The 15,000-nt window shown below is 46.5% G+C and overlaps 1 protein-coding gene across 4 annotated transcripts in view; it reads left to right on the forward strand.

The window, feature by feature from the left end:
* Positions 1–15,000, forward strand: part of znf423 (zinc finger protein 423) — a 132,622-nt gene that overhangs the window by 11,054 nt on the left and 106,568 nt on the right. For 3 of the 4 annotated variants that reach the window (XM_080867900.1, XM_080867898.1, XM_080867897.1), the window contains exon 2: positions 8,501–8,563. The exons of the other annotated variant lie outside the window; for it this stretch is intronic. In XM_080867900.1, the coding sequence (XP_080724026.1) occupies positions 8,501–8,563 (63 nt within the window). The remainder of the gene's footprint in view (positions 1–8,500; positions 8,564–15,000) is intronic. 4 annotated transcript variants of the gene reach the window in all.

A 15,000-nucleotide genomic window follows, 5' to 3' on the forward strand; every position in this document is an offset into this window, starting at 1 on the left:
GTGTTGGAAAATGATCAGGACGTTCATGTTTGGTAATAAATCCTGACTGCTGAGCCAAATCTTTTAAAGGTAAGAGAAATGTCAGCCTGCTGCAGGCCCACACCTGCACAAATGTTGCACCTGAAAAGCCCAAAATTATGTTGCGTAATACAGACGAACTGCACAAAGAGTCCTTGCAGTAGCGGGGACGGATAGTTCTGCTGAACGTCCCGAGGAACGATCGCTGGATTTCAAAGTCTAACTCAGTTTGAATTTTAGCTGCAAAAACATGAAACACCCCGAAATCTGAAAAAGGTTCTTTAAAAATGAGGTTTCAAAAATGGAAAGTACATTTTCTAAGATGCTTGATTACACGTCTGCTCAAACAAACAAGCAGCCACGCTCGGAGCGCACACGCGCTGTGTCTGTATATTTTTCTTGTTACTCCCAGAAGGAGCGTGACTAGCGAGTTAATCTGTCCGCCAGCGATGCGGTATGACACAAAGCTGTTTATTTCCCTTCTCCTCTCTCTCTCTGTAAAGCCTAATCAAGTTTGTATCAAGCTAAATAATGCCTTAGCGTGAAATTGGTGTCTTCAGTCAAAAAGCACTCTCGAGCCTGTAGTACAAGAGAAGGCAATTATGTACCCTCCACCCTGCAGCCCCGCCTCCTCTTAGTGTTCATGTAGAGTGTGTGTGTGTGTGCGTGCACGTGTGTGTGCGTGCACGTGTGTGTGAATATGCACCAACTGTACCTCATCATGTCTCATCTCCTTCTGGCATCATTCAGCTTTGTTGGTGAATCAGTCTTGAACTCTGAACCTTCATATGACGTGTGCGTGGGTGTGTGCGTGGGTGTGTGCGTGGGTGTGTGCGTGGGTGTGTGCGTGTGCGTGTGTGTGTGCGTGTGTGTGTGCGTGTGTGTGTGGACCAGTCTGTAATGGTGAGTGGAAGCTGCTGGGGAAACTTCTAGTTCAGTTATTTCTGGAGCCTTCCCTGGAGTCATGGTACTCTGGAGAAATGCTCTCCCTCTCCTCCTTCTCTTTCTGTCCTACTCCTTATGCTTCCTTTCGCTGCCTTCCTTCACCTCTCGTCCTTCCTCGCTGCTGCTTTCTTTCTAACCTCTGTCTCACCTTCTGCTCTTCTTCTCCACCACCTTTATATCCTCCTTCACTTCCTCTTTCTTCCTCTACACGTCTCTTCTGCTATCGATTCGTCTTCCCGCCACACTCTCTCTGACAGACAGAAAAACAAATGTCAGATCAGAGAGGCTCTTTAATCTCAAGCTGTGTTGTTTGGCCCTGAACATCAGCTCTGTACTGTCTGTGTGTGTCTGTGTGTGCGTGTTGCGTTCTCTTCGTAGTGTGTTAATAGGAATCTCTTACAAACCTTGCTGTACAGGTGAGTTTGTGCGAGTCGCAGGACTAAAAGATAAAACCAGAAAGTCTTCTTACAACAGCACGATTGTTTTCTACAGCAGCTAAGCGTGCGCGGCTATGTTGGTTTATTTTGGTAAGGTCTGGGATGTGTGACTCATTTGGGAACCGCTGGTTAGTCTGCTGGTTAGAGGGGCGTTTGCACAGGGACTGATTTACTCTTGCATCGCTGTCTTGCTGATGGCTGGTCGCTCACTGACACGTGTGCGTAAATAACACTGTAATGCTGGTATGTCGCCGATCTGCGTCGCTGCTGTCGGTTCAATTGTTTTCCTCAAAGTTAAAAAAGAAGTTTAACTTGATCCGCCCGCTCTGCATCACCCAACATGAAGTCGTTCAGTGTCACTGACCTTTACTGGTCCACGGTCCCCACATGGCCCTGACTCGCCTCTGCCCGGTGTAGCCAATGAATGAATTCCTCATTTGCACTTGGTCCATATATCCTGTTTACATGAATGCAACCAAACCGGCTCAGACTTGGCTGGCCAAGATGACAAATGGAAGCCAGAAGGTTTCCAGGATCAGAAAACTCCTCCCTCCTGCAGATTATACATATTCATATGCAGAATCTGTTGATAGAGATTACAATCACAATGACCTCATACATAAAAGAAAGAACAGAGAGGTTGTTCATGACAAAACAACGAAGACGAGGACTTCTGTAAGCAGAGAGGAAAGACGAAACGATTGCTGAAGCAAAGAGAATTTCAAAATCTGTCGAACGAAATCAGATAGAAACAATTCAGATTGAAAGAGAAAAAACAGGAGAGGAGGGCAAAGCAGAAAAAGGAGGAAAGAGAAAGATAGAGAGGGCGATGGAGCTTGTCCGCCAGGCTTTGTGTGGTTGTTGTTCTTTCTCGCTGCCATCCATCTAAGCCCTCTGCTAACTCTGTCCCTTTACACACACGCTCACAAACAAAAGCACACATGCACGCACACACACGCTGTCCCAAGCCTCAGACTAGCCTGGTGATTCTGGCCAATGGCTCAGTGCTTGGGATGTGTGTCTGTGTGTGTTTGTGTTTTAAGGCTGTTTTGTTCAGAATGCAGGCAGGCAGAGAGAGCGGTTTTACTGCTGATAAAAGTATTTGGTTAATCAGCTTCTGTCCCTGTCCCGTGTGTGTGTGTGTGTGTGTGTGTGTGTGTGTGTGTGTGTGTGTGTGTGTGTGTGTGTGTGTGTGTGCGTGCACGCGTGCACGTGCGTGCGTGCGTGTGTGTGCCACAGGCCATTGAAGTTTGGGGGTCTCCCGAGGGGCATGCTGGGGATGTAGATTGGCATCAGCCCTCGGCCAGTAGCGTCACCAAGTTATTCCTGAGGGAAAGGGAGGGCAGCCAATGAGAGAGTCCTTGAGTGCTATAGGGAAAATGAGGGGTGTGTGGGGAGGAGTGGGGGCAAGGAAGTGAGTTGGAAAGGGGAAGTGGGAGAGGGAAGAATGAGTGTCTAGGATGAGAAGCAGAGACGGACAGATAAAGAGAGAGGGAGAGAGTCAGATGACAATTACCCTCTTGACTCCTGTCCAGCGCTAGTTGTCAATCAGCTTGCCCCTGTGGGAAAAGGATCCGCCTATCATTGGCTACAGTGACCCACATCCCGCCTTTCTGGGCTGTCTGGCCGGTGCGCGATTGGCCAGAGTGACCCGCTCGTCAAAGAGATCTGGGAACAGCAGAGCCTTGGGCTGCTCTGGGAATAAATGGCCCTGATACTGTGCATGTGTTGTTTAGGAGGGGAAAAGACAAAGGATTCGCTTTGTGAGACTGGAACTGCTTTCATGGGACAGAAGAGAAGGAGAAACAAAGATAGAAGGGAAGAGAGTTGGTATGTGGTGGGAGAGATAAAGACAGAGAGGGAAACAGGAAATACATTTAAATGGGTGCTGCAGTAAGAGCCAAAGAGAAAGCATGGAGGCTGAGCACGGATCCAAGAATCACTTAAGAAAGGAGCAAATATCAAAGAAAGGTGGAAGGAAAATACTGAAGAGGCAAAGGTAGAGCAGACGAGGGAGGGGGGAGAGGATGCCAATAATGGAAGAGAGAGGGGAGAACGAGTGTGTGTGGATAACTGTGCCAGTGACAACAACTGTGTAAATATTTGTTTATGACAACAGGATCATGATGCAGAGGCAGAGCTGCATGCTGCAGCCCTCCTCGGCTGCATTTCTAAAATTTGATGTGCAGAAATGAAAAACGGAGGATTGGACGACTACCATCCAAACGGTAGTATACGTGACAGTACTGCCGTCCGTCTGTGAGGTTCTGTGGTGCACGGGGAAATACATGCAGCGTATGACAGAACTCACATTCCCAGGCTGCTCCCGGGTGTTCGATCATCCCCTCTGCAGCCTTTATTCGTCACATAAACACATTTTTCAGAATAGCTAACTTGTTGGGAAGCTGGTGTCAGAGTGTCTTTGAAGCAAAGAGGATTAATTACTGAAGCGTCCAACAGCGGCGACTTGCAGGCGCTCTGAGATAAACCTGGTAACGGAGAGCTCTGAGCATGTTTCCTCAGCTTCCACGACCCAACGGGCTCAGCCTGTGCGGACTAATCGCACCGTTGATGGTTCGTTGTCTAATTTCTGCACGTTTTTGACCCGGACACTGGTGTTGTGAGTCCGTGTGTGTTTTGTCATTGTGGACGCCCTGGTACAATTGCATGCTTGACTGGCTAATGAACCGTGACAGCCCATTATAATGCAGACAGGAGTGTTGCTGTACTGTCAGTTACTGTGTATGTGTTATGCATGTGTTTACATCTGATTATTTGTCTGCGCACAGGTGAGTCAGGGGTGCCAAACATAAGGCCCAGTGACCAGAATCAGCCCGGCAAAGACTCCAGTCCAGCCCACTGGACACCTGTGGAAAGGAAAGCATTTGGCTTGGAGCGATTCTCACTTGCATAGACCTCCCACACGGCCACTCGTTCCACAGTAGAAGATAAACAGCTGAATGACAGAAAAGTCCCAGTTTTCCACTGTGGGCTTCTTTATAGTGTCCACAGTGTTTGAATGATTGAATTTTCTGTTTCATAATTATAGGACAGTCTAGGAAATGAGCTTTTCTATAAGTTGACAGATTTCTTTTACTACACCAGCGTTTCTCTTCAGCATTTTCGTGTAGGAAAATTGAGATGTACAGTTTTTCTTATATCACAATATCACCGTGATTAAATGCGTCATTAAGCTTCTTCACACTAACAGAAAAGAGAGTTTCACTGGTTTTGCCCACTTTTGTCCCGTGATGGAAACTGAGTTTGACAGTGTGGGCCACATACAGCCTGGACCCCAGGCCCCACACCAAAGTCACCTGCTCAAGCAGGTGAGATATTCTGTATTTACACTAATTAGTGGAAGGAACTCAGACCACCAAATCACAATCAAATAGTCTGTGTTTATGCTCATGCAGTAAACCAGGTGTTCTTATTTATAGTACTCGATAGGCGTCCTTTCTTAAGCACACGTGTTAGACTCACATAGACTCTAGAGCTGCCACAAACGGTTATTTTGATAGTCGACTAGTCACCGATTATTTTTGCGATTAGTCGACTAATCAGATCATCATCCATTGGACGTGAAACTACAGCTTATTGCACCAGCAGCATCTGCTCTTATATAACTATCATTAGCTTACAGCTTTAAGTGTTTAAGGTCTGTGCTAACTAAAAATAAAGACAAGATGATAGTTTATTCAATTTTAATGAAATTTGCAGATTGTTTCGGTGAAGTTTAATAAACTCCTTGCTATCTAAAATATAACAGGACACCGGAGTAAATTCTCCAGCATCTCACACTTCTGATAATCAGCTGTCTGCTTGAGTTTATTCAGCTGTGTAAAAACTATAACTTTAATCTCAGCCAAACTGATTTACTCAGGAACAAATAAAATACTAAAAAAAGCCAAACAATAACATGTTTAAGTTATCTAAGTGACTCGTATATATTTAACCTGAGCAGTGAAAGACGGCGGTGGGTTTGAAGACGATTTGCCGGGAGTCCTGTGTTCTCACGGCTCTAGTTAGCCTAGCCCCCGGCTAGCTATCGAGCTAGTGGGTAACAGACGTCTCCGAAAACGTCGGAGCGCTTTTGAAAATATGCGGTGTCCTGATAAACTGAGCAGATATTTGAGGTTTACACAGCTACATTCTCGCCTGAAAATATGTTAAACGTTTATTTTGTGACCCAGAAAGAATAATAAGAGTAATATTAAAACTAACTAGCTGCCGCCATTGTTGGAAACTGAGCTGGGCCGCGCTATGAATTCTGGGAAACTGCTTCTTCTTCTTCGGGGTTTAACGGTAGCTGGCATCCTTGTACATGCAGTGCTGCCATCTTCTGTTTCAGTCCGTTATTACACTCTTAAATCCTGCTACTTATTCCTGCGTCTTTTGTGATCTTACAAAGCTTCAAACGACGCGTCGACTATTAAATCAGTCGTCGACGATTTTGATAGTCGACGTAATCGTGACTAGTCGAATAATCGTGGCAGCCCTAGTAGACTCATAAACGAGGTGCCTCAGGGGTTAGTAACAGTGTGTGTGTGTGTGCGCAGATGCTCCAAGGATTCCCAGAAGCTTCCTTCTTACACGGTGTCACCCGTGTGTCGTGCTCCGGGGGTTTCATTTGTGTTTTTGTTTCTGCGGCATGTCGGATTGTTTGATCTTTAGCCATCTGCCGTCTCAGTCTTTTTCTGCCTTCTTGCCAGTATCTGTATATTTTGGGCTGTGATCATGTTACTCGGTGATAGCATCTTAAATCCATACCACAATTAACTGGTACAAAATGACACGAATGCTTGCGACTTTTTCCCACTAATGATGAAAGTTCTGTTAAAGGGAAATTCTGCAAATTCATTTGCCAAAAATACACCTGTCTGTTAACATGTAGCTAACGAGAGACTGTGCCTGTTGGAAGCTGCTAGTGCTAAGCTGTTAAATGACTCGCTGTGCGAGTTTGAGCTAGAGTTTGAAGAGGACTGTGACGTGCTGCAGGAAGAGAAGCGATGCATGTGCAAACACATGACTGATTGTTATATTTTTAACCCCACAGGTCACAAAGTGTCTTTCTAAGTGGGTCTGTTTTTGTAATGGGGCACCCAAGCTACAGGTACACATGCACACGTATGTACTTGTACACACTCAGATACTCCCTCCTCTTGACTGATATAGTATCTGTGAGCTAATCCTTCTCACAGGCACACGTACACCCCCGCCGACCGCCTGGTGTGTACAGGGTTCACAGTAACGGTGTGTTTGTCTCTGAGGGGGACAGAGGGAGGATATGGGAGTCTAAATAAAGCTGCATGTGCTTGGCTAATGAAACACGCTGTATTCCCCACAGTCTCATCAGGAGAAATGGGCCTTTATCTGAGGCAAAGTTACCACGAGGTCTTTTTATAATCTCAAACTCTCCCAACTACCACAGGAAGATGGTTTTCATTATGATGTCAGCTTTTAGTGGTTTAAAAAAATAGTTGTCACAAGATCTGGGCAAGCCCAGTTCAGACAGACCGAGGTCGCGGCCGGTAACCTCGACACGAAAACCTTTGATTCAGACGCACGTAAGTCATAAACGTCTCCCTTTATGTTCAACGAGGATCTTCACTGAAACGTTTCATCAGGGCGCTGTGACATGACCCAGACGATGTGACATCGAGGAGGAAAAATCATATTGAAGCGTGTTAATGAATCATGGCATCCAATCAGGGCTCAGCTGGGAGCGAACGTACTGGTCATTGTGACGAAGCACAGCAGACGTACTTTGTTTTTCTTCTGGTGTCTCGTATGTTTCTCTCTGCTGTCTTTGGCAGACGGATTTGCTGCGGTGGGAGGTTCCTGTGTTCGTCCAGGGATCCATGAGTTTGTTAGCACTCTGTGGTCCACATCTGGCTCCAACAGGGATGTTGAAGACTTGATCCAAACTTTTGAGTCCTGCAGACAGTTGTTATTATTTTTTTGTCAAATAAGATGAGCCCACAAACCAGGCTGAGTTTATAGACACAGCAGCGTCCTGACTTCAGCACACGAGACTAGAGAAAGTGATGTGGAGTATGAAAAACATCATGCAGATTTGAGAGTGTTGCACTGCTCGCTGTGCATCAGCACGTGGATGTTTACAGCTCGTGTGACTTTGCAACGCTGCTTGCAGCTAATGGGAGGAGCTAAAGTTCGTGTGATTATATGGGTGCAGTTGTGACGCAGCTCGGCTGTTTTTTCCTGTTATAAAAACGATTTCCTCTCTCTTCATTCATCTACAAAAATCACTTTCATGCAGACTTTTAGTTTCTTTTTTAAGAGGGACGCTTTGCTGATTTATAGCTTCTGGCTTTGTTTGGAGCTTATGGCTCAGGTTTGATGTGAGGAGGAGGTTGGTCACCAGGGAGCTGATGAGGACGTGGAGTGAGAAGTATTAGAGAGGTGTAGAGATGTGGAGGGGCGGAGGTCACCGGTGAGAGCAGGATGAGAACAAAACATTTGGAGGGATCAGAGACAGAGGTGAGCGAGGGAGAAGTGAGGCACAGCGTGTCGGGGAGGGGGCGGACGGGAAATCCCATTGTGTGGTGGCTCTAGCCATTTCCTGTTTGTGTGCCAGCTGTACTTCCCTCCTTCCTGTTGTACCCAGGAAGTCGGCATGACAATCCAGCTTTGATCAGCTGTGTGTGCGAGTCTGAGAGATCTCAGGTCATCGTCATGTTTTGTTACTTCCTTGGTAGGTTCAAGTTCAAGTACATTCGCTCCAGAGAATAAACGTGTTTCAAGACAAATACGATGTCCTTAGGCGCTCCCACGCTCGATTGAAAGCAAGACGAGGTGAGGAGTCGCCTTCAACTTGACTGGTGTCTGTAATGCTTGGAGGAAAGCAGGCGGTGACACCAGGCAGGACAGAAAGCATAAACACGGCTTCATAAACCTCCATTTTAATCACAAAGGTGTTTTTTCTTAGTTGTAGAGAGAAGCTGGCGGCATGTTAAAATTGTGATATGATCATTGAATTGTGTGGCTCCTCTGCTCTCCTGCAGGTGGTGGCTCTTTAATTAGCTGCAGGTTAAAACCACCATTTATTTGATTTTCTGTGTCTGTCTCCTTTTTTCTAGCTGTCGAAGAAGGAGAGTCTTCAGAGTGTGGAGGAACCTGGGATGGATCGACTGTTCAGACCGGTTAGTGTACAGGCACACACACACAGTGGTACACAGATGCATGGTGACGTATGTTTGTGTGCGGGTGAGTCCGAGCTGGCCGTTTGTAACGTGTACTCGGGGTAACTTTGAGGTGATGAAAATGGAAACGAAGGTTTAGTGACAAAGAAGAAAGATCGAGGGGACTGTGAAGGTTCAGGGGAAGGAAAGAGGAGACAGAAAACTGTAGCTAGGCAGAGCAGCAGTCAGTCTCAATAATACTCTAATAGAGAGAGATTTGTGTGCTTTTTCACTGCTCTCTGTGGTTTGGTAATTTCCTAGGAGGAAGACAAAGACGGCAGATTTTTTTCTCAGATTTAGTTTTTCCTTAGTCTCCGTGTCTCCCTCCCAGCTCCTCTTGGCTTGTCTTTAAACACTGAGATGGAAATTTAAAGTTGCTCAGCCTTTTGCCTCCATAGGAGATGAGCCGCAGAACCAGCTGCTGGTCAAGGTTCACGTGTAACATTAAAGAGAAATGACGATTTTATTTGTATTGTGTGTATTAAAGATGGCAAATGCATGAATTCGTTCAATTCAATTCAATTTTATTCATACGGCACCAAATCACAGCAACAGTCGCCTCAAGGCGCTTTATATTGTAAGGTCGACCTACAATAATACATACAGAGAAAACCCAGCAATCATATGACCCCTATGAGCAGCACTTTGGTGACAGTGGGAAGGAAAAACTCCCTTTTAACAGGAAGAAACCTCCGGCTCAGGGAGGGGCGAGAGGAGGAGGACAGGTTCATGCTGTGGTTCAGCTGTGATTCAGAGGTCTGTTAGCACACAGGTTTACACAGATGTGTCTTTTATTTATGCTTCAGTCCCAAATCCTGGTGCATCTGTGAATTTTGGAGAGACTTCGTGTTATTCAGGCTACGCTGTAAGATTTCAGTTGCTAGCACCTTTTATACGTCAGTGCCAATCATTGATTCGTCTGCAGATATTTGTCCATTAGTTCCAAGAATCTATCGTTTAATTATGGCAAAATTATGATCTTGACTATTTTGGTCAGCTGTTATAATATTGAGTATTTAACACGATTGTTTATCATTTGTAGAAAATGTATTTCTCTAAAATAAACTTGAAAAACAACCCTAAATGACTTCATGGAAAAAAGAGGCTGAAGGAGACGTTGTCGTCAGGTTGGTGGTTAATCACACCGGAGGGTGTTTCTAACGTTACAGCCTGTGTCACGGGGGAGCCGCTGGTCCCTGCCGGCCTGCATCCTCCATCACGGGAGCAACCAGAGGCTCGGGCCACGGCGGACCTGCACCCTGAGAGCGACGGAGCCTCCTCTTTCTTACGTGCTGCTGTTACCTTGGCACCTCAGTGCAGAGGTCACATTCGGCCTTCACCGTGAAGCTGTGTCTGAATGCTCAACAGCAAATTTCTAATTGGTTTACTTGTTGTTGTCGGTGATCTCCTCTGCAGAGTTGGCGTAAAGCTGTTTATTAAAGGTGTAGGTAGGTTTGTTAGTGAAGATGAACACAGATGAACTGAATCTCCCTGCACTAAACTCCAGCCTCACGGCCAATTGAGGGGCGACCGTGGTTCAGGGGGTTGGGAAGCTCATCTTGTAACCGGAAGGTTGGGGATCGAGCCGGTCGTTGTGTCCTTGGCCAAGACACTTCACCTGCCACCTACTGGTGTTGGCCAGAGGGGCCGATGGCGATATGGCAGCCTCGCCTCTGTCAGTCTGCCCCAGGGCAGCTGTGGCTGCACCTGTAGCCTCCACCAGTGTGTGAATGTGAGAGTGAATGAATAGTGGCATTGTACAGCGCTTTGAGGGTCTCGAAAAGCACTATATAAATGCAATCCATCATTATTATTAAAACTACAGGGCTACCAGACTCACAACTGCTGCAGTGACTCAAAGGTTCACGTGTGCAAACGATGCAGCTGCTGGCACGACAACGTTGGCGATGTTTTCCTCAGCGCTGTCATTGGTGCTCGGTAAAGATCAAAGTCCACATTTTCCAGAAACAGCTGGACTACTGTAGGTGTTTGTCAGCTGTAGTTAGTTTTGCTGCTCCGGTTTGCAGCCCGTCAGAGAACAGTTAAACACTTCCTCCGACTGGATCCCAGCAGGGACGTAAGATACTGCTGAATGTGGTAAATATGCGGTTATCTCTCTCTCTCTGTGCCGCGCTCGCCCCGTCTCTCGTTAAGCTCTGCAGGGATAGGAGGAAAGGAAAGTATGACCCTTGGGGTGTCTATGACGTGCCGAACCCTCCCATCCTTGCCCCCCCCATTTCAAAACTGTGTTAACTCTCCTCCAGGGGCCACTGTGCAGGTCTACGTGTGAGTGTGTGGCTATGTGTGAGTGTGTGTGTTAAGGGGGTGCTGACTGAGGTCCTGGGTGGCTCACTAGAACTGCTGTGTGTGTCAGTTCCTGCAGGAAGCTAGAGTCCCATGACACACACACACACACACACACACACACACACACACACACACACACTCTTCCTACCATAAAAACACACTGTCCTATATTCCCTTACTCAGCCACTCTCTCAGGTTGGCTGTTGCTGCCAGCATCTGCGTGTCACTGCGTGATCTGCACGCTCTCTTTCTGTCCCTCTGTCTTTGCTTGTGCTTTTACCTTCTGAATGCTTATTTGGGGCGACATTAGGAGGAGTTTGTATGTGTGAGAGAGAGGGTGAGGACCGAGAACTGCTGCCTACGTCTTACCCGAGCAGATTAGAAAGAAAGACCTCGCTTCTTTTACTCCCTGAGAGATGATGTTGAGAAGGACGGGGTGAGAAAACAGGGAACAGCAAAAAAGAAAGGGAACAAGGAGAAATATACCTTCCTATCCTGCTTCCTAATTCATAAACTTCCAGCCCTCTAGGCTATTTTTCCATCCCTCTCATTTGGTCTTTCTTTGACTTACTCTGGAAAATGTGTGTTGAGTTTGGAACGGCCCGCTTGAGAGAAGGTGGAGGGAGTGTGAGGGCGACTCGAATAGCATTGAGCCAACTTATTCTCCCCTTTCCTACATTTCCTCCTTCTGGCCTTTCTGCGCCCTGAGGTGCCCTGAAAGCCTCCTTTCCTTCTCCCCTCAGTCCTTACCACACCTCAGCGGGACAGAGACACAACGTGTCCCCCTGTCTGCTCAGTTGCTGTCTGACTCTCAGTGTGCTGGAAGAAGGAAAAGAAGAGGAAATGAGAGACGAAGTTGGAAATAGTATTGAGCAGCCGTGTTTTCTATTTGTTATTTGTTTATAAGATCCGTGTGTTTCAGTCTCGGGTGAAAGTGAGGAAGTCATGAGACGTGTCCAACTGAACAGGACTCGAGTGTCTCGTGTTAATAAACTGTTGGTGATGAACTTGTTCCTCAAATCACACTGACAGTCTGCTGCAGACTACAGTGACGCACACGCGCGCGCAAACACGCACACACACCAACGCGCGCACACAGAACGATCCAGTGAGTCATCATGGAAAAGATTTGTCAGGTCCCCGAGCTGAAACTGAGAAGCTGAGACCTTCTCATTGTTGTTCCACCTGTGTGTGAATGTGTGTATGTGCGTGTGTTCACACATGTGGTGACAAAACTGAGCCGTAAAAATGTTTCCTGCACCTGTCAGATCTGTGTCGATATTAGGAAAGCGTGTGTGAGCCCCAGCATACGGGCCGATCGTGGCTCAAGAGTTGGGAGTTCGAGCCCCGGCTTGGACAGTCTCGGTCGTTGTGTCCTTGGGCGAGACACTTCACCCGTTGCCTACTGGTGGTGGTCAGAGGGGCCGGTGGCGCCAGTGTCCGGCAGCCTCGCCTCTGTCAGTGCGCCCCAGGGTGGCTGTGGCTACAACGTAGCTGCCATCACCAGTGGGTGGATGTGTGTGTGGATGGGTGGATGACTGGATGTATAAAGCGCTTTGGGGTCCTTAGGGACTGAGTAAAGCGCTCTACAAATACAGGCCATTACCGTATCCAAGCGCTGCGGTTTCTCAGTGCGTTTGATGATGGTGGATTTTATTGGTCAGAGGTTCAAACTGGAGAAAATCTCTGGCCTTTCTGAGGACCTTGAATAAAAGATATCACCCCAACTGAAGACTAACTTGTGGTTTTGAGGATATTTAAAACTATTTAAAACCATCTCCCAGTTTGGACGTGGGACACAGACGCCGTCTCTACTGTTACGATAACGTCAGGCGCGATCAGGTGACCCTGAATCCTGCCTGAGTTATGCTGCTGGGGGGATTCCCACAGTGCAGTCTTCGTCCTCCACTTAGCTTTTAGTAATTAGTTGTTATTTATCTCTGGCTCTCTTCTACAATGCGTCTGTTGTCCCATCTTCCTCCTCTCACCCCTCTCACTGGTCGTGACAGATGGCCCCGCCCCTCCCTGAGCCTGGTTATGACAGTTCTTCCTTCCCACTGTCGCCAAGTGCTTTCTCATAGGGCAGTCCATGCAGTCCATTACAGGGTCACACCTGAAACCGTCCAAGACCAATTTGGAGTTTCACCAATTAACAGAGGGAGGAAGCTCATGCAGGCAAACTGCAGCAAACTGCAGCCTCGTGCTGATGAGACAACAATATTAATTAGCAAAGTGGGAAGCCACCACATTGAACTAGTGACCAAAGTGACTGCTGAAGGGAACAAAGCATATCACTGACTGAAATATGAAGCAATGGCCAACAATATACGCGTCCTCCCGTCCACCAGTCGGGATACAAAGGACGGACACAGAGGAGAGATTGCAGGCTGTATCACTTTTCTCCTGCTTCCTTGTAATAGCTTTGTGGTGGCCAGAGCTGAGAAAAACAGGACACTGGCCCTCGTCTCACTCTTTCTCTCCCCCTTTCTCTTGCTTCCTCTCTCTTCCTCTTCCTCCATCACTCTCTCACCGCTTTCCTCTAGAGGTCCATAATGTAGTTTTAATTTCCCCAAGGCTACCACAGGAAAACAGTTCCGTGCTCGTGTGCGTGAACTCGTATTGTCTGCTTGTGACAGTGCACAGTGCATCTGTGTTTCTGTCTGTTTTGCAGCAATAAGCCCTTTTCTGTCTCATTTGTGTCGGTGTGCACGCGTACAGCAAAGAAATAAGCGAGCAGCTGTCAGTTTGTGAGTGTGCGATCCTGTCGATCTGTGCGAGTCTGCGTGGCACGTCTGGATGATTTTATGTGTGTTTGCAGTTAACTGTGTGTTTGTTGCTTCCTTCCGTGACGTGAATGCCTCTTTCATCATCCTGTTTCCCAGAGGTGTGGACTCGAGTCACATGACTTGGACTCGAGTCAGACTCGAGTCATTAATTTTATGACTTTAGACTTGACTTGAAAAAATGTTGTAAGACTTGTGACTTGACTTGGACTTTTACACCAATGACTTGGGACTTGAATTGGACTTGAACCGGTTTACTTGAAAAGACTTGATATTTTACCCCAAATATAAAATTTAACATGCATATTATATAGAGATTGAAAATGTGACGTCATTCACGGGTAGAACCACAAAGGATTCTGGGAACTCGTGGCAAGCGGTACTAGCGCACGCAGGCTTTCAATTAAAATCAGTCACACAGCGATAAAAAGAAACACAAAAATGTCAAGAAGCTGTTGTATTATTAACTGCAATAGCCGGTCGCATGACAGCCACGGGAAGCTGACGGGTAAAGAGATCGGTTGTTATCGGATTACGTCGTTGAAGAGAAATTGTTCGAGCCATGTTTCCGAAGTAACAAAGACGCGACGGATGGCCTGGATTGCAGCCATTCAAAGATCAAATATAACGTCCCAGAACACTCCAGCTCACAGGTTAGTCTGCTCCAAGCATTTCCACAAAGGTCAGTCTGCTGTTGTAGTTAATGCGTCATTTTTCTTAACGTAATTGGTGATATAGGTTACAAGCAAGTCTGGCGCTGAACAGAAATTGTCGCGCTATGCTCCTTTATTTATTGTGCATAAATAGTGAATTGTCCTGACACAATATTGCGTTTCGCTTCTGTTATTATGGTACATTGACAAAAACATATACTTTTATTCACAGGGTAAAACAGTTTTTTTGTATCACTAATTGCCCAGTACGATTACAGCATACAGTATTATTGTTACTGCTACATTTCTGTGATGCTACCAGAAATTATTTCCACTACTAATTAATTACCGTTGAGCTCAAAGGTCCTATTAATAAACGGTTAACGAATGTGTATTTATGACGACGATTTGTGAGACTGGTAAACTTATGATACGTACGATGGTCTTTCGTTCTACACGGTGCATTTCAAGGTCCTGCACCCATCCGTCGGTAAACTGTACCTGGGCTTGTTGCAGTGACCTGAAGTTACTAAACTTCATGAGTGTATGCACTCACTCCAAGAACCGTATGATTATAAATATGCATATAAATATGCTACGATGAGATAGCTGACTTCATCTAACTAGCAAATGTTGTCCAGGCTACGTTGGTGAT

The sequence above is a fragment of the Rhamphochromis sp. 'chilingali' genome (assembly GCF_963969265.1).
Source record: "Rhamphochromis sp. 'chilingali' genome assembly, chromosome: 2".
NCBI lineage: Eukaryota > Metazoa > Chordata > Actinopteri > Cichliformes > Cichlidae > Rhamphochromis > Rhamphochromis sp. 'chilingali'.